Here is a 14,409-nt window from a genome sequence, read left to right as displayed (position 1 = left end):
TTTACTGCAAGAGCAGTCGGGTAGACTCAAATGAATCTTAAACGCATAAAGATATTTTTTCCATTATGCCAATGTTGTCAAATTGAATAAATCGAACACTTTTTATTTCACTGCAACATTTATCACCAGCAGGGACAAATCGTTCTTCAAAATATAAAACTAAATCAATCTTCCACCATCCAAAACCTCTAACACTTGACGACGATTAAAACAAATTGAACCGTTTTTAAAACTTTAAATAAAGTCATATCCTCCATGGAGATATTATTTTAATTGATGCGAGGCCTAATCGGGATTAGCTTGTCATCCAGTCATACATGTGTACATATACAATAATATTTTTCTCTATCATTAATAGTAATACCAAAAAGAAATTCGCAACTTTTTTTCTCTTTTTATCTCTTATCCACCAACCAAATATCGAAACTAAGTCAATTATTCATTACAAATGCGTTTGTTATAATCAATGATACTGTTTGAACCAAGTTCATCTTTCATTCGTTTTAAGGGCGCTTTGTTTGTTTTTAATTTCGACTTCTCGGCTTGTCCCTGTAGTTTCTTTTGTATTTTTAAAACTGTTCGGTTGCCGGGGTATCTTAATTCACTTGCTTTGAAGACGCTGTTGCGTCCTTTTCCTTCAATATTAATTATTGGAGAACCATCCTGGAGATTCTTCGATCAATAGACAAAGTATCTAAAACAGTTTTTGAGATCTTAAAATTAATCGACACACGTTTTGACACATTTATGTGACCATGGCATGGATTATGATAAAGAACGTTATTTAGTGATGTGCGTTTGCCCATCTTTCCTGCTACATCCTTGCTTAATTTAAATTTCCTTATTAAAACAACAACATAAACATAGACCGTTGTCATTGTCATGTTGAGGTCTACATATTGCTAAAACAGGAAATGCACGACCGTATTCTAAGAGAAAAGTAATTCATTTGAAAATTTGCAATCATGTTCTTTACACTTTTAACACGCAATAGAAGGTGTGTGTTTTATTTCCCCTTATTTTTTCATAGATGCAATTTTTGCCGGAATAAATAGATGACAAATTATTAATTGCACAGAAATGTTAACTTGAAACAGAATGTTGAATATATAGTATAGCATGACATACCGAATTCCGGTTCCATCACATAATGTGTAAACAACATAACAAGCATATACAAAATTAACCGGGTGCACTTTTTGGGATAAACGTAGCGAACTAATAAAAAGCAATGATTTTTATAAGAAGTATGTAAAGCATACAACAGTTTTTAATAAATATCTCGATAAATGCCGCATGATCATCAATAATATCTTAGAAGATATACTAGTATGCATAATGTTCTCAATACTCAATTTTAAAATTATTGAGTCAAACATTGTAACGAATCGGTATAAAGTGTGATGTATAATGTGATTCACTACAGTTTACTGTATAGTTCTTATTTTTTGTTTCGCAAAGCTTAATAACGCATTATGAGTACTTGGGAAGAATTGTTTTATACGACTGTTTCTAAAACCCGAGCTGCCGTACCAGTGTAATGTTCACTTGTCCATTTGACCTTATTAACTGTTTTAATTAAAACAACATATTTATTGATGTTTCCGGTTAATTACTTTTTAATAATAAATTTGTGTTTCACAATAAACCATATTGTGTGTTTTCTGTAGTGCTTTAGTAGTCGATTATTCGTCTTGCACAAAACTGCCTTACACACGCCGTGCACATGTCCGTATACGGAATGTGCAAACAGGAGTATACTTCAGCATATTATATTGAATTGGCATATGTTTTTATTTGCATAAATATATATTGATTTGTATATACCTAGTTGTACATGTATATGTTTGTAAAGTAAAGCATACACATAATAATACTTCTATCTGTCTATCTTCCATTGATGTCAAACCCCTACTGGGGACCAAGACATTTGCGCGTCAAGCTGCAATAATTTTAGTAAAGGTTGTGAAAGAAACATAACTTATAACAGCCTGGTTTAACTGTTCCAGGGTAAAGCAGGCCACTATGCTGGGCGGGACGTTGTTCCAATGGAACATTGCTCTTGAGAAGAAGGAGAATTTGTAGTAATCGGCGAAGGCAGATACTTATATGTACGAGGAGCTGTGATAATGTCGAGATGGTCTTATCAGTGAGATAATTAGCCGGAGATGGGGATGGCTATTAGGTTATGTGTTATTTTGTACATAAGAGAGAGCCTGTTATCTATTCTTTTATGATCAAGCCTACGTCACTGTAGAGACTGCATTGTGTCTGTGACACTTGATGTTTGTCCATAGTCATGCTTGGCCCATTGGGCAGTCCTACGTTGGACAGATTCAAAGTTGGTATATGTGGGTATCAGTGAAAGAACACCAAAAGACTGTTGAAAAATTCAAGCTGAGGACGGACAAGAACTTTGTAGGCAGAAGATTTCAGTGGTTCAGAGTGTGGGTGTCCCACGATAGATCTGAGGACAAGTCAACACCCAGATATTTTGCTAGAGATACAGAGTCTAGTAAGCAATGGGGAAAAGTGTACTGTGTTGGAATTGGGTTTGTTGGCCCTTGTTATGTGAACGACTTGGCATTTAGATGGGTTAACTTACATGTCCCATTCATGGCTCTTATGTTCAAGTATATCAAGATCTTTCACGAGAATTTTTGATTGGATAGGTGTTGACATATTTATAAGGATGGCAGTATCTTCAGCAAATATTCTGAGGAAGGTCATAAATGTAGACTAAAGAGAGTAGTGGCCGCAGTACAGATCTCTGGGGGACTCCAGATGAGACAGGTATGGGTCCTGACGACAACAACAGTCTGACGTCGGTTATCAAGAAACCCTTTGATCCATTTTAGAGCAGGGACTCTTATGTCGTAGCCATGTAGTTTTAGAGCAAGATTCTTGTGACTGACTGACTGTCAAAAGCTGTGCTGAAGTCAAGCAACGATATTAAGGAATTTGACAAGATCATCAACCAGCAAAAGGAGCTTCGATTCACAAAATTGCTTTTCCCTGAAGCCATGTTGGAGTTCATAAAAGACATTGAGCTTAATAAGGTATTTTGAAATAGAGGATGTTCTAATGTTTTGCACAGAAAACACGTAAGAAAAATGGGCCTGTATGAAACAGGTCTGAACGCTCTCCCTTTTTGTAGACAGGAGCAACATTTTCATCCTTCCAAATTTGGGATAGAGATACAAAGTCAAGGGACTGTTGGAAAAGATGAATCAGAATGAGTGGAAGTGAAATCGAAAGGTTTTTCAGGATGATAGGCTTAATCTGATCAGGGTATGATGCTTTGTGGGGACTAAAGTTTGAGAGAAGTTTCTCTACTCCATTGGCTGTGACTGTTTGATAGGCATAAATAGTTTTTTGTGTTAGGTTTGGAGGTTTGATCATAGGAAGCAATATTGAGAATGTCTTCAAGGCAACATTGGTAGGATAATTTGGTGGATCTCCTTAGAAGATGTTGTTGATCGAGGAATCTTTTTCTATCTTAAGGTTTCACTAATTTATGATGTTTTTGGTAAGCTTTATCTCCCTTTCTAGTTAGTCTTTTGAGTTTTTGATTGACCCAGATAGATTATTGCGAGAGAGTTTAGAGGGGATAAATTTGTTTGCAAGGGAAGAAGGATAGAAATGAAAAATTTCCCATAGTTCCCATAGTTCTTAAACATCGAGAGAAGAGAATTTACCACTTTCAAGCATTGCCTGATGGTAAGCATACAGTTCCTGCTTGATCGCATCCCAATTTGCTTTCTTATAGAGAGATATAGTCCATGGTTTCCGAGAAAGGGTTCTTACAGAAGTATTTGCTTGAATTTGGACAAAATCATGATCACTTATGCTATCAGAATACTGACGCTTTGGACAAGGGTTAGATTTGTTATAAGGAAAATATCAAGAATATAAGAGTTTATAGAGCGACTGATTGAGTATGGTTGCAGTCATTAAGTGTTTCGATGATTTGTTTGTATTATAAGGGATGTTTGCAGTCAGTGGTTGGACAATGGTGGTCCCAATACATCTTGGGCAGGTTGAATTCTCCAGCGGTCCAGATGTTGCAGTTAAGTTTGCTGGCTTTATTTAGCGATTTTGCGTATTCATCCCAGCTATGCTGGTCGTGCTCATGGGGTTTATAATATGCTCCAATGAGAAGGGAATTACTACCAAATAAGTTTATTTTGATCCATAGATCTTCACAGTCTGATTGAATAGATTTCATTTCTTAGGCAACTATATCATTTCTGACAAGAATGAGTATTTCCTCGCCAGTTTAACCAGCCCTGTCTCTACGAAATGGTGTATACCCTTCGTCCGGATTGAAACTTTCGGTGTCAAACTGTTTTGGTTTAAGCCCAAATTCGTTTCCAATCACTATATCAGGTTTGATCATCAGTCCCTTGATTTTATGAAAGTTTGGCAAATTCATGTTATCTTTAAAACCTTCTTTAGCTTACTCGGAGTGTTTTGGCATGTGACGTCATTTTCTTCAAATATTTTACACAGGTAATCATTTGGAAGAAAAGATTAGCTAATATATGTCGCTTTGTTTTAATAATGTTTTCAAAAATTTGTCTAACGTATGCTATCTTATCAAAGCACCGAAAAACCTTTAGACGCGATTGAAATGGGGCATGGATTGTAACACTAAATACATGGGGATGGGGGATTACGACGATTGAAGTGACATTTACAAAAACAAAATGACACAAGACGCCATAAAGATATAGATATGTTTGTTTCTTCGCCCAGTGTGGGCACAAGCGCTGTCAGCACATTTTTCACTTTTATGTATGTGCTCTTCACCCATTCCCATAGTTCAAATATAATTTGCAACTCTCGCATAGTTGCCCGCAGATAGTCTTTCAGCGCCTCGCGCTTTGATTTTTTATATATAGTATGTATGCGCTGTACTGTTTGTGGGGTTTTGTGCTGTTCTTCAATGTTTCTTGTTTGTGATTTTTTGATTTTATGTTATATGTCTTTGTCGTTTACCCAGTGCCATTAAACCGGGTTTATGTTTAAACGTTTTGCTATTCTGTAGTTTTTCACAAGTATTGGTGTAGTGAATAAGGTTTCATATTAATTAAATCGAACGCGACCCTGAGCGGATTTTCGAATTAGTGTCTAAAAATCGGTATACAAATAAAAAAAGAATACGCCCAATTAGGAACTGTTTTTACATTTTCAATATTCGAAACAACATTGCTTCAAAATATATCACTGACGTCAATATTGAGACATCTACCACCTGTTTGAGTTCCAGCTGCATTAGCTCATATTTTCACCAATTCTTCGTTAAACCGCTATGAAATTTCTCCTTTAAGTCCGTCTTGTCAAAACGTTACACATATTTTCCTTCTCTTGTTTTGTGTATTTTATTTTTATTTTATTTTAGTCGCCCAAGTCGCATTCAACCTTAATGTAAGATTTATACAGTAGTTAGGTCAGTTTGTAACTTTGATGACGTAGTTAATGAACAATTGTCAGATAAGTGTTATTGTATCATAAATACTATGCAAAATAATATATTAATACATTCTATTGTATGGAAAATAAATTGTACAGATGCGTGCATTTGTTAACATTTGAATTGCAATGAATCAGCACTCAGAATAGTGTATCGCTGTATAGCCCGAATGCAACAATAGTTATCTCCGCTTGTAAGTGAAAACGATGGTTATTCCAACATATATTGAACTGTTGATAATATGCTGAGTCTATTTTTTGTAAAACTTGGTTGTTTGATACCTGACCGTTTGGCAAGTCCACCTTTTACGTTATAAATATTCGCAAGAGCCGGCACAGTACTTCCGGCGTAACTACTTCCGGTTGTCAAAGTACCTAAAACTCGAAGATATTTATTTTGCCTTGAAATAAACCCTTAAATTAAAATGCCAGTTTGGTTTCACATCGACCATCGCTATTTTGTGTTTGGTGCATTTGGCGTGACAGCCAGTATTGCCATATATTCAACGTACAAGCTTAATTCTGAAAGGAGAAAGAGACGACAGGAAAATGTGTATGAATCTGAAAAACTGGTCAATGAATACCTCGTGTTCCATTATAGTTCACAGTCAGAAATATTAAAATATGATTTTGGACCGAAAGATTCACTCGAATTTCCAAGACGCTGTGCAGAACTTTGCTTGGAAAGTTTCCAAGATGGTGTAAGTAATTAAACTGACAATTTACATTTACTGTACTCTGGGGTCAAAACAACAACGAACTGGTCTAGAAAAGTCATTCTAGTCCAAACAATTGTGCATTGACAGATGTTTTAATGGCACACTCATGTACAAATTGTTTTCTAGCAACTGTTATGCCATTCATTTTTATTGGGATTCTGGGTTGAAGCATTATTATATCTTAAAAAAAACCCTCAAAAACAAGCTCAATTACCCTTATCTGTTATTTTTTGTAGTTCCATGCAGTTATAGTCAGTAGCCAAAGAACAATTGAGTTTACAGTGTTTTTCGATTCCTTACTGCCAAAACAGAATCTGGTCTGGCTGCTTGTTTTCTCACCCTGTGACAAATAGCACCCAACAAGGGACCGTGACTGTATGTATTTGTTACAGGGTGAGAAAATGTGCAACCAGACCCGGTCTTAAACCTGGGTCCCCTCGCTTACAGGGCGAATGCTCCACCGAATGAGCTACAAGACTGCTTACACACCTTCTCAATACCTGAATAAGTAACCATACTGTGACATACTCCCCTGCCAATTTGGATTAAACAGGATTAAGAACAATGTGAACATGATCTCGATGACAAGGGTAGGATATTGTGTGTATATACAGTCATGGTCCCTCGTTGGACGCCAATGCTGCCAGATGGGCCTTTAGGGTTCATATTGTAAACCATGCTTCTCAACCAATGGTCTAGCGAAGAACTGCCCAATAGATAGATAACAATATTCTTTCGACGGCAATTCAAAGTGATATGAAGTTATGAGATATAAATGGTTCAATAATAGTAAAATGATGAAATGGTAGAACAAATGATAAAAGTGTACCTGCAATATATATGTACAGGGTTCTCAATAAGAACCGGCCGCCGGCCAAAATGACTGGTTCAAATGGCATTTGGGCCGGTTCAAAATCGCCTAGTAACAAAAATTGAAAGTTCCCAAATCGTTTACAATTTAAATTTTTAAAATCCGTCAACGAATAAAAAAGTTATTGCCTTTTAAATACGACGACTTGATTAGCGTTCGCATATTTCTTTACGGCGCCGTTTAATAAACTTCACTAGTCCGTGTAGATAGACGATTGATAAAACGCTTGGAAGCGTCTCATTCTAGTAAAAATGAAGAAAAGAAAAATACACGATTTCTTTCACCCTGTGTCGAGTGAGTATAAGATAAAAATGAAATAAAACAGTTGCATTTATGAATTTTGTGTTCTGTTTATTGTTTCACGTTCGATTTCCACCGTTTATTTTGTTTGAAGTTTTGATCGTTGTTTATTCCGTACAAGATGCATTATTACGAAGATTTGATAAGGAGGTAAGTTTACTCTATTATCATTATCATTATTCTGTATGAAAAAATCGTAGCAATATTAAAGACTCACCAAATAAAAGTGGGTTGGGTAAGGTAAATTTTTAAATTTTTGCTTAAACTTCAATTTAAATACAAATTTGCAACTACATGATGTCAAAATTAGACAGTGTGTCCCATTTATAAGAAAACATTTTGATTGCAAGTGTTTTGAACAAAACAAAAAAATGTAAAAAAGATAGTGTACTTTTGATTTCAGTTGCATTTGCAGCAAGCTAATCATTGACTAATTTTTTTATTGAAAGTGAATTGTTTCCTTTTTTATTTTAAGAGACATTGATGTAAATTTTACTGACATTTTAAAACTGTCATGTCAGTACCAAGTTAAAGTGGTATTAATGAAATGTAAAATGTGCCATTTCCTGCATTTTTATATTATTTCAGGCAGTACTTGTTGAGGGGGAGGGGGACTACTACTCGTCCAGTTCATCAGATGAGGACAGTGACATGTGTTAATAACAGGGTTAAGCGTAATGAATACTGTTCTTATTAATTCAATGTGCCTTATGTATTTTCACAGTACAATTGCATTGTAGTTTTGTTAATACATTGTATATGGTGTTGAAAATACAATTTTCAAATGGATATTTTGTTGTTGAAATTTGGTAAATAAATATAATTGCATTATGATATATATAGATCCTGATACAACTACTGCTCTGCAGTACTTGTATCTGCATATTTAGGGGATATTACTTATAAAATTGCACTTGAAAGGGGTGATTTAAAAGGCATTCAAATAACCCCAGAATGCAGGAAATGACGCGCTCACATAAAAAAAAAATTTACCCCCCCCCCCCCCAATTTGGGCCTGTTACTTTTTATAAACGGCCTGTTCACTGAAAAGTTATTGAGAACCCTGTATGTAAACTATATATTGTAAATCATGCTTATCAAGTGATGTTCAAGCGAATAATGGCAGAGTTATTTTTTGCTAGACTTGACCAACCGCAAACAGTTAAGGTGTATAGGTACTGTTATTGGGTTAACTTGCATGCAAGTATATGTTTTAATGAGATGACATTGTTAGGGCTATAAACTGTCTTAACTAGTAAGTATTAAACATTAAATGTAATGGCACAAATTCCCCTGACATAATTATTTTTTTTGTTTTTCTTTTATCTTTTATGATTTGCTACTTATTTTGAAAAAAGAAATGACATCTGTATGAAAACCCTTAATGACAAAGACAATTATGAACAGTACTTGCAGACTGAAACATTAACATACAAGCTTTTATTTGTTAATTGTTTTTGTATTTGTTAATTTTAACTTTTGATTTGGTACCATTTACCTAATATGGTATTGTTTTTTGTTGTTGTTTGTGATTGTTGTTATATTTGGTTTTAAAGGGGCTAGACACTAGCAAGAAAAAAAGATAATTGTTAATAACTTACATGAAATTGATACTTTGTTTACAGCGCATTGAATCTTACTTTTTGATGTATCACATCGCTTATGACACATGTCTTTGTCACATTTTTTCTCTTCAAAATTTACTGGGATTGTCTACTACTTAATACCTCGGTATATGTATCTGTAAAATCATGTGACTTTTCACATGCTATATGTACACACTTTAAGGGCAGGCAGTGATGCAAAAGTCAATTGAAGGACCAAAATTTAAAATGTTTAAAAATAATAATTTCTATTTAGCTTTGAAGTTCGATATTTAACAAGCATGAATCATTTATCTGTTGCAAGATGAAAAGCTGTAATTAGGAGTTGAGCAAAGTTTACAAACAAATATTTTATCAGATTTCCAATAAAAAACCCATTAACCTTTCCCCCCGGAAATGTCTTAATACAAAAAGAATGTTTATGAGTCAAATTTATCAGAACTACCCAATCAACAATGTCTTGGGGCTTTGTGTTGATTGCAGATATTTTAAAAAAGATTTATGCATTTTTGTAACGGGGAAATAAATTTCATCCACTATTTTTCTGATTAACTTTCATATTTGACAAGATATCATCAAGAACTCTCTAGACATTGTTAATTCTGTAGTCTGGGGCATTTCGACATAAAAACAAAGTAATAATGTTGACAGCTTTTCTGAAATAATGTGAATGCTTTTTGATCAAAATTTGATAAAATCTTCTTCTGTAAACTTTGTTTAACTCCTTATTACCCCAAACCATGTCACCAAGAATATATATTTCACTCCCCAAAAAGATCGTTCCTCAAAACTAAATAAAACATGAATTTTTTAAACTTTTTAGTTTTTGACCTTCCCCCACCCACTTTTGCATTATGGCTGGACTCAATACCCTAAAATAATATTATAGATTTCTTGAAGAAATATTAAAATATGAGGGGTAAAAGATATTTTTCGCATATATATGTAATCGTTGTAGTAAATTTTAAAACCAGCTCCAAAAGCCCTAGAGATTACATGACTTGTTCATCACTGAAATATAAAATAAATCCTACATGTATCTTTACAAATATTAATTGGTATTTTATATGTTTACAGGAAGGTATACCCAAAAGAGCCTTTGATATTGGCTGTGCTGTTGGGCGTTCCAGTTTTGAGCTTGCTGGGAGGTTTGAGGAGGTGGTGGGGCTTGACTACAGCCAGGCATTTGTGGACGTGTGTAATAGGTTGAAGGCTGACGGCCAGCTGGAATACTTCGTGCAGGATGAAGGGGACCTGGTTACACACCTCACAGCCTGTGTACCAAAGAACCTGGTAAGTAAAATTCCTAAAAATATGTTTATTCCATTAAAGATGCACTATTACTCCCCAAAAATATTTACCACATTTAATACTATTGCTTAAATATTTCAAAAAAAGATAAATAAATGTCGAAAACATGGTCCTTATGAAGGATACTGAGATTAATTTGAAAGAAATGTGCATAATACATGGTATTTCTACCTTGTGAGACTATAGTAGAACACAGGAAATCTTTTAGCATTCACCAATCATTTAATATTTTTGCATTTTCTGTTATTAAATACAGGGTTACAAACTTGTTATCAGTAATAAATATTTTCCATAAATGCATTATTTAGGAAGTAGTTAAAGGTTTATCAGTTGTTTGTTATACTAGTTTATGTATTAATTAAGATTAAGATTGTCACTTTAAATATCTAACTAGAGGCATTGTTAAGTATTATATTATTTTGTTATTACAATTCTTGTTTATTGTGTTAAAATAAATGAACAATAACATTTTCAATACTGACGTAACCTTCAATATTTTAGGACCGCTTTAGAGCTTCATTTATCCAGGGGGATGCCTGTGACCTGCCCACCAATCTGGGCACCTTCGGTTGTGTGCTGGCCGCCAACCTGATTTGCCGTCTACATTCCCCCTTCAAGTTCCTCAACCGGCTTGCAGGCCTTGTCGCTCCTGGAGGTATTCTGGTAATTACCTCCCCTTACACCTGGCTCACACAGTTCACTGATAAGGTGAGGAAGCTGAATTGAACTTATATTCATGGAATATGTTTTTAGATAAAAATGTATAGAAATCAAAAGCAGTACTGTACTGAAATAATACATGTACATGTATGGAGAGCAACAACATAGTGACAACAGTCTAAAAAATATTGTCTTCGTAAACTGTGCTGGAAGTATCAAATTATTTTTACTGTACATGTTCACATTTTATTCAAAACCCTCGCCTGCTATATTTTGAAGCGTCATACATGAATGTCATGCTTTTGAGATGGAATATTGCCAATGCATTTAAAGGCTATCATTGTGTAAGGTAGTGTTTTAAGAGTTGTCATTGAATATTATGACTTTATGAATTTTATAAATTATAAATGTTTGTTTTTGAAATTTATTGCTTGTATTTGCATTACAGAGCACATGGCTAGGTGGTTTCCAGGATAAGAATGGCAGGGAGGTGTACGGGTTTGACACCCTCAAGAAAACCCTTGGTCCACAGTTTGATCTCATCAAGGATGTTAATATGCCCTTCTTCATTCGAGAAACTGCTCACAAGAATCAGTGGTCTGTAGCCCATGCCACAGTATGGAAAAGAAAACAGGAATGAACATTATCAGATTTGTGTTACTTTTATAACTACTGATATTCATATAATATGTTAATGTATTCTGTAGTACCTGTCCATGTACGTTTGTGTCTGCTTTAAATTTTGTATTCATTATTTACATATTATTTTCACTTGAAAGTAACTTCAATAGTACAAGACTGTTGAACTGTTTTGATACTAGTTTGTTATTGTTATTATACATATATGTATATGACACGTTATACAAGGGAAAATATTGCATAGAAAATATTTGCAGTTGTCTCCCTTTACCTGTTAGATTTCAACACTTGAACGGTCGGTAATATTACACTCATATTGAAGTGCAATTAGTATGGAAATGTAAACTACATTAAATAGTTCAGTTTCAGTTTACTGACCAATATGAACATGTACATGTCTTGGCCAGACACAATCATCATACAATATACAAAGATGGCCACACACAAATTGACTGGACGTCATCGCAGTATCACCATAATAATTATGTTGCTGCATTCTAATATGCAAATGATTTTATTTATGTAAATCTGTAAAATTGATTATTTGAAATACATTGTAGATGGTTTTATTAAGTATGACAATAATGCAATGGGTTTACCCTCTGTCTTTTCGTCCATCTGTAAAAACTAGACACTGCAAAAACTTCAGAAGCAAGCAAGCTAGGTTAATGAAAGTTAGCATGTAGATAGAGGGTCATTAAAAGGTTTGCATGGCGTTGCTTTTGTCAGACAATATTTTGGTTGCTATGGCAACGGATACAGTGACAATACCACTTGTTGACCTTGGCATATTTCAAAAAATATAAAAGCTACATTTATGAAACCACGGACCTATAAACCATGGATTGGAGACTGCCCGATATGAGTGGTTTATAGGTCCGTGATGAAACTTGATCTGTGGTAAGAAGACCATCAGGAAATTATTCCTGTCAATTATTTTTGTCGAACAAAATATTTCGGCTGCTATAAAAAGATAAATAAAGTGTAAATATCTCCTTCCATCTTGAAAAGTGGATCCTGTGATAACTCAAGAAGAGTCCAAGCTAGGTATATGAAACAGTGTGTACATTTGTTATGGCGAATAAGGAAGCTATGTACATCATTCTTACTACGGCAACACAACCGGTAGAGGACAACTGTATTGCTTGCAATACTAGTGACTGGTTTTGTGATACTTTGGTTTAGTATGGTACCAATGTTAAGCCATCCCAGAGGCATATACAGGTACAATATAGTCTCTTACCATTACTTTCAGTCTTGTCAAGTTCGTGAAATATTAATGTCAGTCCGATATTTAAGGGTAACTGCTTACGTCAGTTATTCCCATGAGGTACGAGAGAGTTCAAGACATTTCATTACCCGTGGTATACCCGAGTTATTGCCATAGCTTTATATAGGCACAAATGGCTAACAATAGCACGAACTTGGTGTTTACAGATCCTTTGTTTTCTTAATTATTTCTACAAACACTCAAGGCTTAGGTAGGTCAGAAGTTGAGAGTTATGGTGGATAATCCGACGTCTTTGTAGTCCAATGTTGATGTGTTTATTTTCAACTTCTGTCATGAATGGTGACTTTAAACTGGTCTTTAATTGTGTCTTTTAACCTCTGCTCAAATATTTGCTTTCACACAACACTGGGACCTGACTACTAATTCCATTTATCTTCCGAAATGAACGCCTTGACAAATGTCCGATCACGGAGACTTCTAACTTTCTAAATTATATTTACTGTTATATCAAAATTCTGCTTAGAAAAAAAATAGAAATACATGAGCCAGCAACTTGTTTATTTGTCGGAACTTGTTTGGCTCAGCTATACAGAAAATATCGCTCTGTTCTATCATTATTCACTATCCATTTAATCTACGGAGGGTACCTAACATGAACCGACTACACAGGACTGATGTCAACGTCCCGAGTCCACTGTTGATTGAACAACATTTCACAAGATCTTGGAACAGACTGTGACTTGCGTGATGAGTTAAAAGAGGCAGGGATCCTGTATACTAGATAGGATGCCTTATAAAAGGTAAAGAGCCTATCGATGTATCCATTCAATCTGGTGAACAGTTTTTGGAATTATGTTGTAAACGCTATATATTAGAGCAAAGAAATCCCCACACTTAATTTGATGCTGTTATTTTGAATGATATACACATTGCAATGTAAAACTGTTGAACGATTGCAGTTGACAGAAATACGAAATAAAATGATACTTTTTACCATTTATTTGAATGAAAGGTAATTGGAATGAATAAATTGACAAAGGTTTGACCTTGAGAACCGATTCACAAAGTTTATTTGGAGGCATGAAATATATAGCATTAATTATACGAATATCGTACAAGTGCCATGAACCACTAAGGTAATGGTATATCATAATTTAGTTCATTGTTACAATAGAAGACACCTGTGTGCTCTGACAACAAGAACGCAAACACGCGCTTAATGTCAGACAAACGCTGACAGTTTTTCCTAGATACCTTTCATATGACACAACTATAAATGATGATTGGCAATTCTATAAGCCATTTAGTCAGAAGAAAGAAAAATGTGCCAGTCCGCTCTCGTCCTCTTGCGGTTTTGTAAGAAGGACTTTCTGGATTAAATCAAAACAAATATTGATTAAGTCAAACAAAATAGTGATAATGAAGCGGAAAAATGTTTTCTTTTGATGGAACAATACCATTGTGCATTACACCCGTCTGAATAACGGGGTGAGAGGCTTTACGGGCGATTAGCGGCCACTCCGGGCTTCTCACCTGCCCATACAATGACCAGGGCGGTCAATGATAGTGGACAACGTAATGGGTTACGTGATTGCGGCC

General features: G+C 34.9%; 1 protein-coding gene across 1 annotated transcript; it reads left to right on the top strand.

Moving 5' to 3' along the window:
• The first annotated feature begins 5,825 nt into the window (after positions 1-5,825).
• On the top strand, positions 5,826-12,574 carry LOC128207514 (uncharacterized). The gene is made up of 4 exons (XM_052910464.1): positions 5,826-6,176; positions 10,047-10,262; positions 10,782-10,988; positions 11,389-12,574. Exons 1-4 carry the CDS (start codon positions 5,901-5,903, stop codon positions 11,578-11,580), a joined length of 891 nt encoding a protein of 296 aa, XP_052766424.1. The 5' UTR covers positions 5,826-5,900; the 3' UTR covers positions 11,581-12,574.
• Positions 12,575-14,409: the final 1,835 nt, after the last annotated feature.

The sequence above is a fragment of the Mya arenaria genome, chromosome 11 (genome assembly GCF_026914265.1).
Source record: "Mya arenaria isolate MELC-2E11 chromosome 11, ASM2691426v1".
In the NCBI taxonomy this organism is placed as follows: domain Eukaryota; kingdom Metazoa; phylum Mollusca; class Bivalvia; order Myida; family Myidae; genus Mya; species Mya arenaria.
The sequence above is the reverse complement of the archived record's forward strand: the minus strand, read 5'-3'. Positions and strand labels throughout refer to the sequence as shown.